The following is a 20,359-nucleotide window of genomic DNA, read 5'->3' on the forward strand; positions in this document are numbered from 1 at the left end:
GTTACATGCCTGTTTTTGACGGCGTCCAGCTGCTCCTGTAGCGAGGCTTTGTGCTGTTCTAAAACATCCTTAAGCGGGACGGTGGCGTGTTCTGCGTGCTCGCCGCTTGTACACTCCTCACACATGGCTGTCTCGCATGGTGGACAGTAGAACTCCATTACCTGATGAAAAGAGAGGGAGAAGCATCCCTGCTGGTGACAAGCCAAAGACAACTTTTCACGTTATGTTTACATGTACTCCCTTTGCAAAAACCTTAAGGAATTTCACATACAAAGATGAACAGAATGCAACTTGCCAGGAGGAAAATACTTCTAACATACCATACAGTCAGGCTTCTGTACACTAGAGATTTAGTTATCCTGTACTGCTGTGTAAGTCTTACGTTTCCTCCATGATTGGGACAGGAGAGTGGTTGTCCAGTGGCCACTCCATTGATAGCGTCTGTGCAGTCCTCACTGAGGTTAATGTCTGGGCTTCTCTTTAGCACCTCCATCAGGTTGGTGATGAAGAAATTACTCTGAAGTGCCGCCACACCTTTCTCCGGCAGGATGGAGGTCTGACGGCACACGGGGCAAGACAGAGTCAGACTGTGGGCGGGAATGTAGTTCTGCAGACACCTGGAGCAATAGGAACAGGTTATTGAAATGACAACCTATGTGGTAATAACTGGCTCTCACCAGAAAGACATATTCATATTGTTTTTTAGATAAAACTGATCATTGGGCATCTTGTGGGCACCCTGTATAGATTCATGTGGAGTGCTATTCTGGAATAAAACAGCAAACACCTGGTTAACACTCATGTTTCCTGTGAAATATAAGGGAAGTATATAACACTGATGCCGTGAACCTTTCCCTTCCCTTTCCCTGTTGTGTGTTGCGTCACGGGATATGGAAATGAAGCCTCATGAAGCTCTGAAGCTTTTTTCCCTGATGAAACCAGAACATTTTTTAAAGCCTTTGAGTATCGACAACAGCCCCATCTGCTGGTTTGTAAATTTACAACAGCCATTAAGCCAGGAAATTTAATGCATATTTTATCAATTTGAAATGTTATTGGACAGTTTTTAAAGCAGATGTAATTTCTTACATAAGTATATAAGTATTTGTAAGAATTATCACTGCTTCACTCAAACACCAAAACCAAATGGCTTAAAAAGTACACTACACTCCTCACAGTTCAGACTAGGATTAAAGTTCTGACATGGAAAATGAGGCTTTGTTTGTCATCACTCACGTGATTATCTGAAAAGAATAGAAGCCATAATACAGGGCTTCATTGTAAATTGTGCTGCATACTCAATACATGCATTGGCACCCAGGTGCCATATATTACATCACTATTTGGTTCTATCATTTTTGTTAAATGCAAAAAGCTGGTATAGAAGAAGGGACATCCTCAAATTTCAAAAATCATTTCCTCTCTCACTTTTATTACTCCTCTATGATCCTAGACGGAACTGTGTCCAGTCAAACTTAATGGCATCTGTGAATTAGTAATATGGCCAATACTAATATTTTGTTTCACATTTATTTATGCATGTACAAATGTGTCAGTGTTTCTATTCATGTTCACACAGCATCTATTAAACATGCATCAGGTTCCCTGCACGTCTCCTTCAGACAAAAGTGTTGACGTATTTTGCAGGCGCCCACTTATACTCTGCTGATGACGTCATAGACTTTGACTTTGACCACTGACTTTCATCGTATGGACATTTTCTGTGATTCTCAAAAACAAATGTCATTTTTTTTAATGAAATATCCCTTTAAGTTGTACTCTGTATTACAAAGCCTTCTAATGAGTAAAATTACCTTTACAGAACTAAGAATGGGAAATAAAAAATAATGTAATTTACACTTTACAAAACAAATAGCTGTAAAATAACCAAATTAAGCAATATAACGGAATATCAGAAATGAAGTACCTTTCACAGAAGGTGTGGAGGCAGGGAAGGACCTTGGGATTGTTGTAGCGATCCAGACAGATACTGCAAATCAGGAACTGTTTGTTGATCTGACGCACCACAGGACTTGGGAGGGTAGAAGCTTCAGTGGCCATCCTAACACTCTATCAAAGGCCTCCCACACGTCTTCAGCCCGAGCCCTGGGGAGAGGTTAACGGAGTTCAAATAATTAAATGAAAAAATAACAGATGAGCTATTTTTCCTGGAAAGTGCCACATGATGTAGCGGTTTCTTTTTTCTGTGAAAACGTACTGTATTAATGAACACAAATAAGGTGCTAGGTGCAGAGGATCTCACGTCACAACACTAGAATTCCAGTTCTCAAGAAACCTTAAGCTTTCACCATTACAAGGTGGAGTAGTACGCCATGCTTATAAAACCATGCCTTGCAGGTGGTTTGCGTCTGTAAGCTCCGTATAGCTTTCTGTTTTGAATCTCTATTTCCGATCATTCCTTTTTGTTTATATTGCTAAATATAACTTACTCATCAACATATATTAGATTTAGTCTAATAATGCCTATCACATTAATCTGACTTCGCTAGCTTTTATCTAAATGGTTATCGCTAGTACAACATGCTAGTATCTCGCTAGCCTGTTAACCTGCCATCCGTGCTTGCCGTCTTTTTTTCTCTCGCGCTTTTTACGAGTCTATCAAACAACTGTGGTAAGTTGGATCAGTCAACAAACACGGTGAGTAATGTCTTCTCCTGTTATTGCCACTTGCACTTCATGTCACATGTATAGCATAGCCTTCTCTGTCAGCACAGAGGACTTTTCATGTGATAAATGCAGGGAGATAGTCAGGCTGACGGAGAAGATTTCAGAACTAGAGACACACATCCAACCTTTAATCGAGAATAGTAAGAATGCAAGGGCTATAGATACTGCTTTGGATGTGACTAGCTTAGTGAACTCTGTACATTGTTCGGCTCCGGCTGTAGAGCCTGCAGCAGGGCAACTGGGTGACCGTGAGACACTGTAGTCTCACAAAAACACCGCTCTTCCATTCCGATTACCATAACAAATAGATTCTCCCCACTCAGTGAAACACCCACTGTGAATCCTGTTGAATGTGCCCTAGTCATTGGCGATACGATTACACGGAACGTGAAAATAGAGACACCAACCACCATAGTAACATGTTTGCCGGGAGCCGGAGTGCCTGACATCAAAGCAAATTTAAAAGTGCTGGCTAATGCTAATGGTAAATTATCTAAGATTATTATTCACGTCGGCACTAATGATGTTCGACTTCGCCAGTCGGAGTTCATTAAAATTAAAGGTTGTATCAGTGATTTCAGGCCCCAAATTTTTTTTTATCACATTCATCTAATCTTTCCTAACGATGCGCCAGCTTCTTCTTCAGCTCCGACTTCGCGTGCAGCCGTGCACGAGCATAAAACCTCACAACACCCTCCCCCTGTCAGTGATTGGTTGGAACACTATTTGTTTTGGATCTGCTAGCTGTCTCATGTCACTGAGATCAGATAAATCCCATCACATAGAGACTCTTTCACCTAGATATCATCATATAGAGACTGTGTCTGTTCCCCGAATTAGGAAATACAAAAAACTCCCAAACCCATTTAAGAGTAAATTTTTTATGTATGTTCAACAAATAAAAAACAGATATAATATAAATGAACAAATGATTAAGCTCGGGTTGCTGAATATTTGATCCCTTACTTCAAAAGCACTTATTGTTAATGATATGATTACTGACTATAATCTAGATGTGCTGTGTTTGACAGAAACCTGGCTAAAACCAGACAATTAAATTACTTTAAATGAGTCCACCCCCAAGATTACACGTGTCAGGACCTTCTCATTGTCGTAATCATACTCTATATCTAATATTATCACATGGAATCAATGTTGATGCCGTTGAAATTCTGCAGCAGAGCGATGACATCTCAGACCATTATCTAGCCTTGTGTAAATTACATTTAGCTAAGGCTGCAAAGCCGACTCCGTGTTACAAATAATGTTAGACCTATCACTTCTGCGACTAAAGATTGCTTTATTAATAACTTTCCAGATCAGTTTCATCTCCTCAGCATCCCAGATAGCTTAGAACTTGATATTGCGACGGAAATTTTTGACTCTCTCTTTTCCAGCACTTTAGACACAGTTGCTCCGAAAATAGAAAATAGTCCAACGTCGTGGTACAACGAGCACATTCAGGCCCTTAAGAGAGGAGCCAGAAAAATGGATTGCAACTGGAAGAAAACAAAACTAGAGTTTTTCACATTTCATGGAAAGAGAGTACGATTGAGTACAGAGAGGCCTTAAAAACGGCTAGATCTGCTTAATTTTTCGACCCTACTAGAAGAAAATAAACAAAACCCTAGGTATTTATTTGAAACAGTGGCTAAATTAACGAAAAATAAAGCTTCAACCTTAGACGTTTTCAAGCAGCACAGCAGTAATGACTTTATGAACTTCTTTACTTACAAGATTGATAATATCAACTCTGAAGTCAGCCTTGCTTTATTCTACTTTATGAATCATCAAGATTAATGTAGACCACTTGTGTTTTCTTTTTGTGTGTGTGTTTATCAGTATTAGGCTATGCTAAAAAGATGTTGATTGGAGACATACTAAGCTGGGCTTTAAGTCAAGTCAAGTCAAGTCAACTTTATTTATATAGCGCTTTTCACAATACAGATTGTATCAAAGCAGCTTCACAGTATTAAATAAAATAGTACATCAGTGTTTGTTTCTAGTGTAAAACGTCCACGTTTGGTAATGCTGATCAATAGTATTGTTGATTGATTAATTAAATTAAGTATCCCCAACTGAGCAAGCCAAAGGCAACAGTGGCAAGGAACCGAAAAACTCCATCAGGTGACCTAATGGAGAAAAAAAAAACCTTGGGAGAACCCAGGCTCAGTCAGGAGCCAGTTCTCCTCTGGCGTTTATGAACTAGAGACCGGATTTAACTGTAAGATTAAAAGTATTATATGAATGCCTGGCTGAAGAGATGCGTCTTTAATCTAGTTTTAAACTGGGAGAGCGAGTCTGAGCAACGAACAGTATCCGGAAGGCTATTCCAGAGTTTTGGAGCTAAATGTGAAAATGATCTCCCTCCTTTGGTTGATCTGGATATCCTAGGTAAGACCAAAAGCCTCGAATTTAGTGATCTTAAAGAGCGCGATGGATTATAGGGCGATAGAAGATCCGTTAAATAAACTGGAGCTAAGCCGTTTAGGGCTTTATAAGTCAGTAGCAAAACCTTGTAATTAATACGGAACTTTATAGGTAACCAGTGTAGTGATGATAAAATCGGTGTTATATGGTCAAATTTTCTTGATCTAGTAAGAACTCAAGCGGCGGCATTTTGGACTAACTGTAGCTTGTTTATTGAGGATGCAGGACAACCAACTAATAAAGCATTACAGTAATCTAGTCTCGAGGTCATGAACGCATGAACTAACTTTTCTGCATCAGAAACAGATAGCATATTACGTAGCTTAGCAATGTTTCTAAAGTGGAAAAAGGCCGTTTTTGTAACATATGAAATATGATTTTCAAAAGACAGGTTGCAGTATATCAGGGAGAAAATTATAACTATGCAACAGTCTACTACAGTATCGCATCAGACAGTACATTGTAGTCTCCCTGAGGAAAATCTGATTCATTCATTGCTATAGGAGAGGAAGAATACTCTAAACTCGTTAAATCATCTAAATTGACAACATGTATGTTAGACCCTATACCGACTAAGCTATTGAAAGAGATGCTTCCAGAGGTCCTAGATCCTTTTCTTAATATCATTAATTCATCTTTGTCATTAGGATACGTACCAAAAACCTTTAAGCTGGTGTGACCACCCTGAATTTAGTTGGGTCACAGGAATATTGGATTGTTTGTATATATTTCTTTCTTTCTTTTATTACCTATGTCTATTTCAGTTTACTTGTATATATAAGTTTTATTATGTAGTGAGTTTACATTGGGCAGCTCAGCTGCATCTTCTGAATTCTGGTTGGCAGTTGAGAGAGAGGAGTTGCCGTGACGACTGTGGTGCATCCTCAGACAACAAAGAGGACCTTTAAGCAACCACTAACTATTGTCTCTCTCTCTCTCATTTACTTTTAAGGTTAGTTATTAAATTCATTCATTTTCATATCAAATGTTTATTTACATGTTTTAATGTCATATTATATATCATATACATACATGCTTTTGTCATAAAGAAGTCCATTCGTGTATACTTACGATTTCAGCCAGTTGTGTGAATTAGGCTAGAGCATGTCTGTACATATGGTTAAGGTTTCTTGATTTATTTATTTACTTATTAATTGTGATTTGATTTAAGTATCTATATGTTATATGTATTTCAATGTATTTGTGAATCCTGTGATTCAAGGTGTCTTGATGACTCTGAAGTACAATGTTGATTAAAAGACAACAAAGAGGACCTTTAAGCAACCACTAACTATTGTCTCTCTCTCTCTCATTTACTTTTAAGTTAAGTTTTTAAACTGCTTATCTTACAGTCCTCCCGACTGCCCAGGACCTGTAACACGGGCTATGATTAAACCGCTTGTTAAAAAAAAACGCAACTTGATCCTACAGCATTAGTCAATTACAGGCCGACTTCAAATCTACCTTTTCTGTTACTACCTTCAGATACTAGAAAAGGCAGTATCGTCACAACTATGTTCCTTTTTAGAAAGAATATCTGCGAGGATTTCCAGTCAGGATTTAGACCATACCATAGTACTGAGACAGCTCTCATTAGAGTCACAAATGATTTCTCTTATCATCTGATCGTGGTTGTATCTCTCTATTAGTGTTAGGCTACTCGATCTTAGTGCTGCATTTGATACTACTGACCACAACATTTTTTTAAATAGACTCGAAAATTATGTTGGCATTAGTGGAATTGCACTAGCATGGTTTAAATCATACTTATCTGACCGTTATCAGTTTGTAGCAGTAAATTAAAAGATGTCTTATCGATCACAAGTTCAGTATGGAGTACCACAAGACTCAGTACTAGGACCGCTGCTGTTCACTCTGTACATGCTACCCTTAGGAGATATCATTAGGAAACATGGCATTAGTTTTCACTGTTATGCTGACGATACTCAGCTGTATATTTCTTCACGCCCTGACGAAACTTACCAATTCACAAAATTAACGGAATGCATAGCTGATATAAAAACTGGATGACTAGTAATTTCCTACTACTTAACTCTGAAAAAACAGAGTTTCTAATTATTAGACAAAACATTTCGTCACGTAATAACCTAGAATACTGTCTAACACTTGATGTTCTGTCAAACCTTTGTCGTCATTTAGGAACCTAGGTGTGCTCTTTGATACCAATCTTTCATTTGAAAGTCACGTTTCTAGTATCTGTAAAACCGCATTCTTTCATCTTAAAAATTTATCTAAATTACATCATATGCTCTCAATGACAAATGCGGAACAATTAGTTAATGGGTTCATGACATCAAGGCTAGATTATTGTAATGCTCTTATGGGTGGTTGCCCTGCACGCTTAATAAATAAACAACAGATGGTCCAAAATGCAGCAGCTCGAGTTCTTACCAGAACCAGGAAGTATGACCATATTAGCCCGGTTCTATCAAGACTGCATTGGCTCCCTATTAACCATAGCATAAATTTTAAAATATTGCTGATTACTTACAAAGCACTAAATGGTTTAGCTCCCCAGTACTTAAGCTAGCTCTTAACGCATTATTGTCCTTCACGTCTATTGCAATCTCAAAACTCCGGCCAGTTGATCATACCTAGAATATCAAAATCGACTGCTGGCAGTAGATCCTTTTCCTATTGAGCATCAAAACTCTGGAACAGTCTTCCTAACATTGACCGGGAAGCAGACACACTCTGTCAGTTTAAATCTAGACTAAAAACACATCTCTTTGACCTAGCATACACATAACACATTATAAACTTCTATAATTCAATGTTAGGCTGCATAGATTAGGTCAGCCGGAACCGGGAACACTTCAAATAAATCCTGATGTACTCGTTACATCATAAGAAGAATGGCATCTACGCTAATATTAGTCTCTCTGTTTATCCTGAGGTTTACCGCAGACCACCGGATCCAGGCCGTATCTAGATCTGATGAAGGACCTGCGCCTGGACACGACGACAACACAGTCCTGAAGTGTCAACTAGTCTCTCCCCTGTGAAGGCCCCCTTCTCCTTCCCTTTACCTCTGTACAGATAAAACGTCAAAATAGTTCCAGTTCACATGGCTACTCGGAAGCGCTAAATAATTCTGTATTATACATTTTTAAGATCAGACAAGTAATTTGTTTAGGTCAGTTTGTAAAGAAAGACAACACGCCTGTGCACATATATATTCAAACGCGCATACCTATAGACTAAACACGTAATACGCATGTGCACGTTGTCAGCGTTTTCACAGGTTTGCATTTTCAAAGCTTGCGCAGAAATAATAAAAAAAAATATATATATATATATATACTTTTTTTTTTTTTTTTTTTCAAGGCTTGCACCTTGGAACCTATTGCAAAGTCTGCGTTCTCGTGCCACCAGGCGCTGTTGTTGTGCGAATGAGCGGGCCGGAGCTCGTTAAGGGTTTTCTGTTAGAACGGTGTTGTGTAAGCGGCCCCTTAGTTAATAACTAATCATCTTTGCAACGGAAGTGAGTCGATCAAAACTAAATTTAGCTGAACAATAACTTTATTCTTTATTCAAAACAATCTCTGTTACTTTAATTTCCTATTATCACTGTAAAGCTGCTTTGAAACAGTCCATATTGTTAAAAGCGCTATATAAATGAAGGTGATTTGACTTGACTAGTAATTAAAGCATGCTGTCATAACTTATTGTCAGTGGACAAATGGATCAAATAAATAATTTAAAGGGTAAAACATGAGCCATGACTGACAGTGGACAGTGACCTGATCTGAGTGCAATGTCACAGCTACAGCACAATATTCAATTAAATGTTTACTGGTTAACTCTGGATATGTGGTATTGCAGCACTGCATTATAGGCTCCTTATTATCAGTTGTGTGTTTTTTTTTCCTTTTTTTGTGTGCTAATTTGGATTAAAAAAAAAAGTGAAGTATTCATATATGTTCAAAATGTAATAAGACATACTGATTCACACACAAGATTAGGGATACGCCAATTTTTTCAATTCTGACTGATATGATAATAAGCTAATAATTATTTCCATGTTATGGCTGATAGTATAGTAAATTCTACACTAATTTGTGTAGTAAGTAATTAGTAAAGAAGTTTGTAAATAAACAAGACAATTAATAATAATAATAATAATAATAATAAAAATATTAATTTTAAGATTTGCTAAAAATGTAATTTGTTATTAAATGTGTTAATAAATGATTATGAAGTGTTATGAAGTGTTAAATAAGTGTTAAATGAAGTGTTAAATATTAACTTTAAGTGAACCTTACATGACAGCTGTCAGGGGTTGCATGAGCTAAATCCGAGAAGAAAGATGCGTGATGCAGTTAATGTACACCCTGGTATGAGAGGTAGTGTGTCAAACTTTTACAAATTACTGCTAGAAAATGTGGACAATAACACAGAGAAAATAAAACATAACTGGGAGGAGGAAATTGGTTTTAACATTCATGAAAACATGTGGGATGAGTTCTTGAGAAACATACATGTTCTATGAATGCTAGACACAATTTTATTCAGTTCAAGGTAATTCATAGGCTTCATTATTCTAAGTCAAAACCTCATCAAATGTATGTGTAAAATGCACATGGAAAATTCTTACAGGTGGACTGAACAAACTTTATGTTTATTATTGTTATTTATTTATTTTTTGCTTCACAGCTCCTTTAATTTAACTGTCTGATAATACATTATTTTAATTTCTGTTGTTGCCGTTCACCAGGATAAAATATTGTGTATGTTAACTCTTTGCCCATGTACAAAATGTTTTTGTTTGTAGAGCACTTGAAGAAACCTTCTACAATAATTGCAATAGTGTGGGGGGAGGGGGGTGGATGTTCTAATTTAAAAGCTGTAAGTACCTAGCTCAAAGTTGCATGTACAAAGTATATTTAGTTATATTCATAGTTACTGTTTTGGTGGCATTGTGTGTGTGTGTTGTCTTTAAGAAAATTAAAATAAAGGAATAATAAAATAAAAAAAACATGTGTGACGCAGAATGAACTGTTAATCAACACACAGAGCGAAAGCATATACAACTAAAATTGACTGACTGAGGTGGAGCAGAAGAGCCAAAGAGCCAAGGCGACATTGAAGGCCTGGAGGGCCACAGTGGAACACAGGCGCACGTGACCGAGGTGGAGAAGCGGGCTTAGCAGACCAGGGTGGGAGTGAGGACATTAGAGGAACCGGAGTGAAGGAGGAGACCGGCGAAGCCAGAGGGTTGATGGAGATCCGGAGGTCTGAAGCAGAGCCAGAGCGACGACAGACAAAGGTGGAGCCAAAGGGAAGAGGGACCTGCAAAGCCTGAAGGATGAGAGACCATGGTGGAGCTGAGGAAGCATTGAGCAAAGGAGGGCCAAGGTGGAGTCCGGGGCTAGTGACGGCTTGGAACCGGGCTTATCCAGCGACAACTTAGATGACTTGGCACTGGGCTTAACCAGCGAAGACTTGGAAATGGGCTTAACCAGCGACGGTTTGGACAACATTAGACTTATCCAGTGATGACTTAGACTTGTTTTTTTGACAAAGACGACTTGGAACTGGGCTTAGCCAATGATGACTTGGAACTGGGCTTAACCAGCGCCAACTTGGACCCGGTCTTATCCAACGATGACTTAGAAAACTTGGAACTGGGCTTAACCAACGCCGACTTGGAACCGGGCTTATCCAGCGATGACTTAGACGACTTGGAACTGGGCTTAATTAGCGATGACTTAGATAATATGGAACTGGGCTTATCCAGTGATGACTCGAAACTGGGCTTATCCAGTTTCACATAGTGAACCTATGTTGTGACGTACAACCCAGAAGCGATGCGCTGTTACACTACGTGAACTCACTCAGAGGCCCACACAGAAGAAAATAAATAGTTGAATAAAGTTGTTATTTTTGTTTGTTTTTGTGCACAAAAAGTATTCTCGTCACTTGATAAACTTATGGTTGAGCCACTGTAGTCACTTGGACTATTATAAACATTGTCTTTACTAACTTTCTGGGCCGTCAAGTTTCAATAACATAGAACTTAGAAGCCTATGGAGGAGTGAGACAGCTCTCAGATTTAATAAAAAATATCTTAATTTGTGTTCCGAAGATGAATGAAAGTCTTTCATTAGAAAGTTACGGGGTTGGAACAACATGAGGGTGAGTAATTACTGACAGAATTTTCACTTTTTGGGTGAACTAACCCTTTAATCTGTTATTTTTTTGTTCTTTTCTCTTTTTTTGGGGGGGCTGTTCCTTTTTTACATAGTAAAAATGAAGGCAAAATATCTGCATTTTAAGGATACTTTTAAAAAGGCTTGGTTGTTTTGTTGCAGTGCAGGTTGGAGGCTTTCACCAGTTTTGTAAATATCTATTTTTATTTTTAAGAGATGCATTCTACAGTACCCCTAAGATGTTATTAAAACAGAAAGAGTCGTAGCAGTAAATATTTCATTCGGCCTTTAAAAGCTGTCTGTTTTAATGCACACAATGCAAAAAGCCAAGCAGAGGAGCAGGCCAGATGTCCTCACTGCTGAGCAGAGCAGAATCATGCTTGTGTTTCGATCCACTGACCACAACGTGCTCAGTGAAAGTCAAACTCTAAAGACAGGCTTCAGGACAATATCTACATAACTGACTGAAAATTATACTCTGGTGTGGGATATGGAAGCTCATAAAGAGAAAATTTATGGGTTTGTCTGCACTGGATGCCGAATAAGGTAATCATTTTAGAGTGAAACGCAGATCTCTTACATATTGGGAAATCTATTTACGTCTGCAGTTTAGCAAAGCAACACCCTCTCATCGTGGATAGATGGTTAGTATGAAAAAAAAACCTTGCTTTTACATTATAATTCATTCACATTAATACCATACCTTATCATGAAAACAAATACACTGATAAAAAGTGCTAAAATGTATTATTTAAAGACAGACAGCTTGTCTTATCCAGTCTGCCCTCAATGATGAGGAAAATTGAGACTTTATGCTCTAAGATTAAAATGCTTCAGATTACCACAATACCAGCATGGTTCCACTCAAACCCATTTGTTCTGTAATTGCTATCATTTCCTGTGTAGAGAATCCTCTTTCTTTTCTTTAAGGCAAAGGGTTTCTGTTTATTTCCGTTGGCTCTGCCTCCAACACTCTTCTTGGACCCTGATGATCTTAAGCTCTTCTTGAAATCAATAACACTGCCTTTTTACGCATAGCTACAGTGTGAGCTTCATGTTACATGTAAACCATTTCTGCCCAGTTCCTAATTCTATTTAGTTTGCCTATTTAGTTTTCATAAATCTGACAGTTGCGTTGAGGAAATACGGAGGAAGTAGGATATCACTGATAACATCAGAAGAACTGTCAGACCTTGGGATGTTCCCGACTGTGTATATAGCAAGATGCTGTACATATCATACAATTGCTCATATTACGACTGAAAATCAGCTGGACAAAAAAATGACTAGTAAGACACTGGCATTAGAGATGTAACAAGCAATTTATGAGAAAACATCCACAAACTGTCATCTAAAATAGAAACATTAGATATGATTCACAGGATGTGCAGATTAGCTTGCAATGTAGGGCATGTCACAAATACTGTAGATCAGTGAGAGAGAAGCAGGACACAGCCACAGTGCTGGAGCGGATCCCTCAAGGGCATCCACCCCCTTGTTCTACTGGAAAAGAGCTTCACTGAGAACACATCACCATAGCAACATTGAGAGACGTAAGGAGGCCATGAATATCTGAACCAGAGCATAAGGGGGCGTTCACGTAGGACAATTTCTTAAATTAAAACCAGCTAAACGGAACACAATGGAAGTGAATTAACTCCCATGCACTGCTGCAAATAAAACAGATAGCGTACCCTAATACGTAATATGTAAATGTATCTGTATATTGATCTGATTGGTCCATTGTTTTGATGTAAACTGGTGAACTATTTTTAACTTGACATGGTGTCAAATCACAGAGATCATGGTGGAAGATGCTGAAAAAACAATGATACATAGCACAGTTCACACGGCAGCAGAATACGGTTGTCACTCTAGTATTTGAGTCCTTAATTTGGTTATGTGTACACACAGTATGGTTATTTACGGGAGCGACAACTGCATTCTATAACTGAACTCACACCCGTAAATTTTCAGGACGCCATTCTCAGAAAACCGCTGTGTGACGGAACCGGACTGGACAACTAGTTGTCAGTCACGTCATACAACACTTTTTGCCAGGGTCGATAATGTCCCCACCAATTTGAAACATCTCGCTGCACGTATATACCTAATGCAAATGAAAAATTTCCAGTTGATGTTCATTTGTGTTAAATAAGAGGCGATCTGGAACTGAAATGTGTTGTTTTTTAAATCATGCTGAGTGTTTGTTGCCAATGTTATCAGTTGCGGGACTTTCTCTTCACACACACGAACACTTCGATCTATTGCTTAATGCTGTTGAGGAGACTCTCCATTCTTTCCAGTGAAATCACAAAACAAAATGCACACAACGTGCCCTTGCTTTTGATATATAATCATTAATGAACATCTTTGATCTTATTAAGGAAAAATACGAGGGCGGATTAGAACCCGGAACCTCTGGCACGCTTGACAAAAGTTCTACCACCAGACCATTAGGGAATACGATTAGGCCTACTATCTATACATAGGGTCTATGTATTTATTCACTAACGTAAAGAATCTCGGGACTAACAATATATTGTAAAATAGTAGATGTAAGAATGAAATCACATTAAACATGAGATATTGATACATTAAACTCAATGTTTTATTGAAAGTGATTTCTGGACATCGGAATGTTATTTTTTCTACAAAGGTTATTATATATCTAATATAGCATTGCATTAGCATTTGTATTGAACACAGCCATGGTGAACTGGGAAAAATTTTCATCTTTCGAATACATATAGCACAGACTGAACAAGAATAATTCCTAAACCTGAAGATCTGCGCTAACAAGGCTTGAACAACAAATACAAGGCTGTGGGTTTGAGAAGGCACTAAAGCATGTGAGTTGTAGAAGAAATGTAGCATATTAGCAAATAAATAAATAATTATTTTGAACCGGTATACTGTGAATTATTTTTAAAAAAGCTTACTAGATCTGTCCCTATGCTAAACACAAAAAATATAAATGAATTTATAGGTGTACCATTTCTCAAATGTTGAAAGAAAAAAAAGACAAATGAGTATGCATGTAATGTATTAAAAAAAATAACTTACAACTTTTACAATTAACATTGTAAAGTTAGGCTATGGGTTATGGATGAAAACAGTTGCATATTCTTTTTGGTAAAGGCTTAAAGACGTAAATACTGTGCAACAGGGTTCTAAACTCTGCAGGACAGCGGCCCTCCAGGACCGAGATTGGTGAACCCTGCTGTGCAATGTCAGCCTGTTTCTTTTTCACACATAATTATTTTGTATTAAAGGGATAGTTCACCCAAAAATGAAAATTTTGTCATCATTTAAAGGAATACTCCACCGTCTTTTCATATTAAACTATGTTATTCCCTTAACTAAGATGAGTTGATACACACCTCTCTCGTCTCAGTGCGTGCACTCAATCGCTCTGGCGCGCGGCGAAACTTTGTTCACTCAGTTCATTCAATACGGGCCAAGCAGAGAAGCTACCAAACACCTCCACGGTTTCCCTATTTAAACACAGTTACTCGCGTAGTGTAACTCGACCTAGGACGGTGACACAAAACAAAACGTTGCGCTTTTCTAAGCGTGTAAAATGGATAACTATATTGTATGGCGGAATACCATAGCAAGTGCTTATGAGCACTTCGACTTGGCGGAGTAATATCTTCACCAGAGGGAGCGGGGGCCGGTGAGAGGATTTTTCACGAGTGAAGATATTACTCCGCCAAGTCGAAGTGCTCATAAGCACTTGCTATGGTATTCCGCCATACAATATAGTTATCCATTTTACACGCTTAGAAAAGCGCAACGTTTTGTTTTGTTTCACCGTCCTAGGTCGAGTTACACCACGCGAGTAACTGTGTTTAAATAGGGAAACCGTGGAGGTGTTTGGTAGCTTCTCTGCTTGGCCCGTATTGAATGAACTGAGTGAACAAAGTTTCGCCGCGCGCCAGAGCGATTGAGTGCACGCACTGAGACGAGAGAGGTATGTATCAACTCATCTTAGTTAAGGGAATAACATAGTTTAATATGAAAAGACGGTGGAGTATTCCTTTAAAGGGGTCATCGGATGCCCATTTTCCACTAGTTGGTATGATTCTTTAAGGTCTTCGTGTAAAGTTTGTAACATACTGTACTTTGGTTAAAATTCCTCAATGGTTGTGTAAAACAACATCCTTTTTACCTCCTCAAAAACAGCTTTGTTCACAGCGACCCGTTTCGGTGCATGTCTCTTTAAATGATAATGAGCAACTGCTCATCCCACCCCCCTCTTCCACACAAGACAAGTGCTGCCATGGCAACCTGCCTTGCAGAAAGTGTACAAATGGCTGAGGGTGGAAATATGCTAATACGGGACAGTCCGTCAGCGGTCATGGGCGGAGCATGAGCAATAAGACATCATATTGCTCAGAAAATCCAAACAGCTTGATTATTGAGCGTGTTTAGGCTTTTTGAGGATTAAAAAAAAAGGAGCGAATGGATTTTTTTCATTGTATGGTGGTTGTGTCCAAGACACATTTATATGCAAACACCATATAAAAGTGAATTTTGCATCCAATGACCCCTTTTGTCGCAGTTCATGGATCCGTGTGTTCATTTTGCGTATTTGTGGTGGCTTGTTTGTTGCCAAGTAACCAGCTTATCATTCAATCAGTCATTCAGCTGCTTATATCTAGCTGGAGTGAGATATGCTTGGTGTCGGTTCATCACTCTTGTTTTGTTTTCTCTCTCAGTTCCTGTGTCTGAGTTTCCAAGCTGAGTTCATTCCTGCATCCTCATCTGTGCTTCTACGCAGTTCAGATATCGATCTAGAGTTTTCTTCAACCAGCAGTCCGGTCTGAGTTTCCACGCTGAGTTTGAGTCCTGTCTCTTCAACAGCATCTCTCTCTCTATTGGATTATTGCATTGAGTTTGCCAGCCTTGTGGTTGCGCCATTCTGTCAGAGTATTATCGCTGTCCTGACGGTCTCAATAAACTGCCATACTTGCATTTGGATCTACGACTCTCATTGTGACACCTTTAAGCCCTCAAGTTGTTTCCAAACCTCTATGAGTTTCTTTCTTCTGCTGAACACAAAAGAAGATTATTTTAAAGAATGTTGGTAACCAGACAGTTGACGGTAGCCATTGACTTCCATAAAGGAAAAAAATACAATGGTAGTCAATGGGTGCCGTCAATTGTTTCATTACCAACATTCTCCAAAATATCAAACTCAAACTTCTTTCAAACGAAAGAAACTCATACAGGTTTGGAACAACTTGAGTTATGACAAAGTATTCATTTTTGGGTAAACTATCCAATTAAGTTGACACTAAACATCATTTGCTGGAGTTCACTTTCAAGGCAACAATTGTGTAGACCCTTAACTATGCATGTACAGTATCCCACCACTCTCAAATAACCACTGTAGCCAGAATTAAACATTCAGCGAAAGCAACCTCATGCCATATGTGTTGGCTTGGTCTACATAGGTCACACTCACAACTTATTATATTTCTATTTTAACAATTAGTGTCTATGTTTACCAGTGTACATATATTACAATAGTCAGGCAACTCTAAAACAAACACATTTCCCAGACTCCTAAAGCCCTTGTAATTTTCCGCATACCATCCCTGCCTGGGTCTGTTACATAATATTTATATAAGCAAGCCTTGTGCAGAATTTCTGTCACATCAAAGAGTGCATGCTAAAGATGACATCTGATTTTAATACCAGACTGAATAACAACAGGAATTTACCACTATAAATGAACAGATCATTCTTGGCTAACACTACACACCAGAAGTCACACCATAATGCAGTTCCTGTAGTCCTTATGCCAACCGTAAAGATGCATCAAGAACAGATATAATATATAATATACAAATATATATAATCTATCAAGATATCATTTTCTTCACACACAAATTAGCAATAATGAATCATTGCTGTATCAGGATAAAAGAAGAAGCCTACATTCTGGCCAACATAACAATGTAAAAACAATGTCGTTGAGTATTATCATCCAGTGACAAAATGTTACCAGCAGCAAGAGAATCAATGGAGCATATCAGAAAGAGCTCCAGCTGAAACCTACCATCAACCAGCTGTTCTCAAGGCACCATCCCACATGTTGATACCCGGCAATGCTGCGTTTCACGTCTGCACTGAGAAGAGAGGAAATCTGAACACAGCTAAGCCAGAAAACAGATGACAGCTCATTTCAAACTAGCATATGAGGAGAAGGATTACTGTTCTCTCACTCTCTCTGGATCTTTAATCAGGCCACACCTTTCTTTCGTTCACTCTCTACGTCATTCATAAATTCAGCATGTAAACATTCACTTCCCCCCCCTCTCTTTTTCCTCTCATCAACTCACTCTTCCTAAATGCTAACTCACTGCAGTACTCTTTGCAAAGCATTGTGGGGTTGTGATGTAATTCTGACTTAGAGGAGATGAGGGTGCAGATGCTGCCAATGCGAGTCTGTTTCTCAGCCAATAGGGCATTAGGAGATTAGAGTGAACAATGATGCAGAAGCAATAGTGCCAGTGTGTTTGTGTGTTTGTGTGTGTGTGTGTGTGTGTGTGTGTGTGTGTGTGTGTGTGTGTGTGTGTGTGTGTGAGTGAGTGAGTGAGTGAGTGAGTGAGTGAGAGAGAGAGAGAGAGAGAGAGAGAGAGAGAGAGAGAGAACATGAGAAAGCGCAAGCCAATGAAATACCGCTGCTTTTGTCAGCATGCATCCTTAGTGCTGACTCACAGTAAGGCAGTCAGAATAAGAGGGACGCTGTGGGACTGAAAAACACACACACAGCTAGAATAAACAAACATATACAGTTCCAAGAATGACAGCTTTATGAATATGAATTTGTTAATGAATAATAATTAAGAGATGTGATCAAAACCAGATTAAAGGAATGTGAAATGAAAAAAAAAACAAAAAAAAACACCCTCAACAAGACAACTTTTTTTCCCCAATATATATATATATATATATATATATATATATATATATATATATATATATATATATATATATATATATATATATATATGTGTGTGTGTGTGTGTGTGTGTGTGTGTACTACACCCCCCCACCACCACCACCACCACTACCACTCGATTCATATGGATTACTTTTACGATGCCTTTATAAACTCTCTGAAGCATGAAAGTTTTGGTTGCATGGACCTTCAATGAACAGAAATCTCTGCCTATCTATGAGGATGAATGAAAGTCTTATGGGTTTGGAACGACATCAGGGTGAGTAAATGATTACAGAATTTTCCATTTTGGGTTAACTGTCAGTTTTTAGCTTATTATATAACCAGTGTAACTCATTTAATAATCAGGTCTGTGTTGTCAAAATTGTTATCATGAAATTGTATTGCTTTTTGTGTCCACTATTGAAATTCTGCTATTGTAACAATCCAGGTTTGTACACAAATAAGCAATCAGGTAAAGTGTAAGAAAACAAAAGCATAAAATGAAAGACAATTTCATATACAGTTGTATAATCTACAAGTGGCTCTAATTTTTCAATCACTCAAAAAATAATATTAAATGCATATTTAATATACCCTAACAGCAACACCTTTTTGATATCTTAGGTTTAAGCAAAAGCAAAGTTAATCATGACAAATCATTATTAAGACAATATTTCACATTATAATATGCATTGATTTAAACAGAAATTTCATGGTAGGGTTTACTCACTCTCTTACAGAGAGAAATCCTAGTTTTCTTCAGAATACAGCTATAGCAAAGCATTACTGCATTACAGTTCAGCTCTGCTATGATGATGTTGATCTAAACAGTCCAGCCCATCACAGGGCTTTCCAGATACTGAGCTCAGCTGTTTTGTTTATGACCCGCCTTTGGCAATTGACCACATTGGATTCGCACAATTGTACTAACCAGTGACCATGGTGATACCAAGACCTTGACCACATCAGTCCAAACAACAAAAGCATAAACAAAGCTCTGTGTTTTAGTGAAAAGTAAACCTATTCCTCTTCTTACAGCAGAGTGTAGGCTAGGGATTTGAGTAAGACCATACTTATAGTGATCTGAAATCAGATATTTGATTGTTAATGTTGAATATACTTTACTGTAAGTATTTAAGCTAAATATATTTAGATTTTTCATCTTCCTAAGCAACCAACATAACATTTACCATTCTGCTGCCTTGACCAGCTCTGGAGGATACTATGTTATAAAACTAGTTTATTTTCAATGTACAGTATATATTTACATTTTTTATATCACTTTGGCATCTTTTTTCATGATTAAGTGGCACATTTTCCAAACTCAAAGTACTAACTTGATATCCAAAAAGATAATCATGATCATGGCTATTTCCAAAATGCTTAAGCTTATTTTTAATAAAGATTTCATCTAGACATACCTTTCAATTTAAGTAGCATAAGTAGCAGCCTTTCAAAATGCAACTGGCATGAACTTTTCACTTGCATATGATCTCGTCCATTTAAATTCACTGATCTTAAAGTTGACATGAAACGATTGTATTTTCCCTCTTTATTGTGACGTATATCAAAGTAAAATGGCTTCTAGAATGTAGGGCAGAAACTGATTTTTAACATTGGGAATTGATTGGATCGCTGTCATGTGAGTGACAGGTTGCTAGATGAAAAGGATTGAAACTCGACTGGCTATTGGACAACATTACTGCCCAGCCCTTGTGTAGGTGCACACATTGTGTTTGTAAAGTATCAACATCTAAACTACTATTCAAAACCAATTAATTATTTTTGCAGTATAACCACAACAGTTGACCATGTATTGTATGTAAAGTATTTGTGTGAGCATTTGCAGTTTGTTAGTGTACAGCAGGATAGACAGCAAGGGAGAGGAACCAATCAATGACTTTGTAGAGGCTCATCAGAGAAGTCAAAGAGGCGGCCCTGGGGCCTCTGAAAGAGGGAGGAACACTGTTGTATCAATGCCTGGGAAAAGGTCATCTGCCAATTTTGATGTACTCACTCACTTACTGTATGGAAAGAAACATGTTAACAGTAAGAATGCACAATATGCACAACACTACACCATTGCAGTGTACATTAGTGCAAGTACTTG

At 38.1% G+C, this 20,359-nt stretch overlaps 1 protein-coding gene across 2 annotated transcripts in view; it reads right to left on the minus strand.

The window, feature by feature from the left end:
* trim2a (tripartite motif containing 2a) overlaps window positions 1–20,359 on the minus strand; it is a 41,515-nt gene that overhangs the window by 10,881 nt on the left and 10,275 nt on the right. The window contains exons 2-5 of one of the 2 annotated variants that reach the window (XM_081362080.1): window positions 17,362–17,431; window positions 1,928–2,106; window positions 383–617; window positions 10–161 (exon numbers count right to left, since the gene is read on the minus strand). In XM_081362080.1, the coding sequence (XP_081218206.1) occupies window positions 10–161; window positions 383–617; window positions 1,928–2,061 (521 nt within the window). In that variant the 5' untranslated portion in view covers window positions 2,062–2,106; window positions 17,362–17,431. The remainder of the gene's footprint in view (window positions 1–9; window positions 162–382; window positions 618–1,927; window positions 2,107–17,361; window positions 17,432–20,359) is intronic. The other variant, XM_081362079.1, reaches the window with a different exon arrangement.

The sequence above is a fragment of the Scardinius erythrophthalmus genome (assembly GCF_964197995.2).
Source record: "Scardinius erythrophthalmus genome assembly, chromosome: 3".
Lineage (NCBI taxonomy): Eukaryota > Metazoa > Chordata > Actinopteri > Cypriniformes > Leuciscidae > Scardinius > Scardinius erythrophthalmus.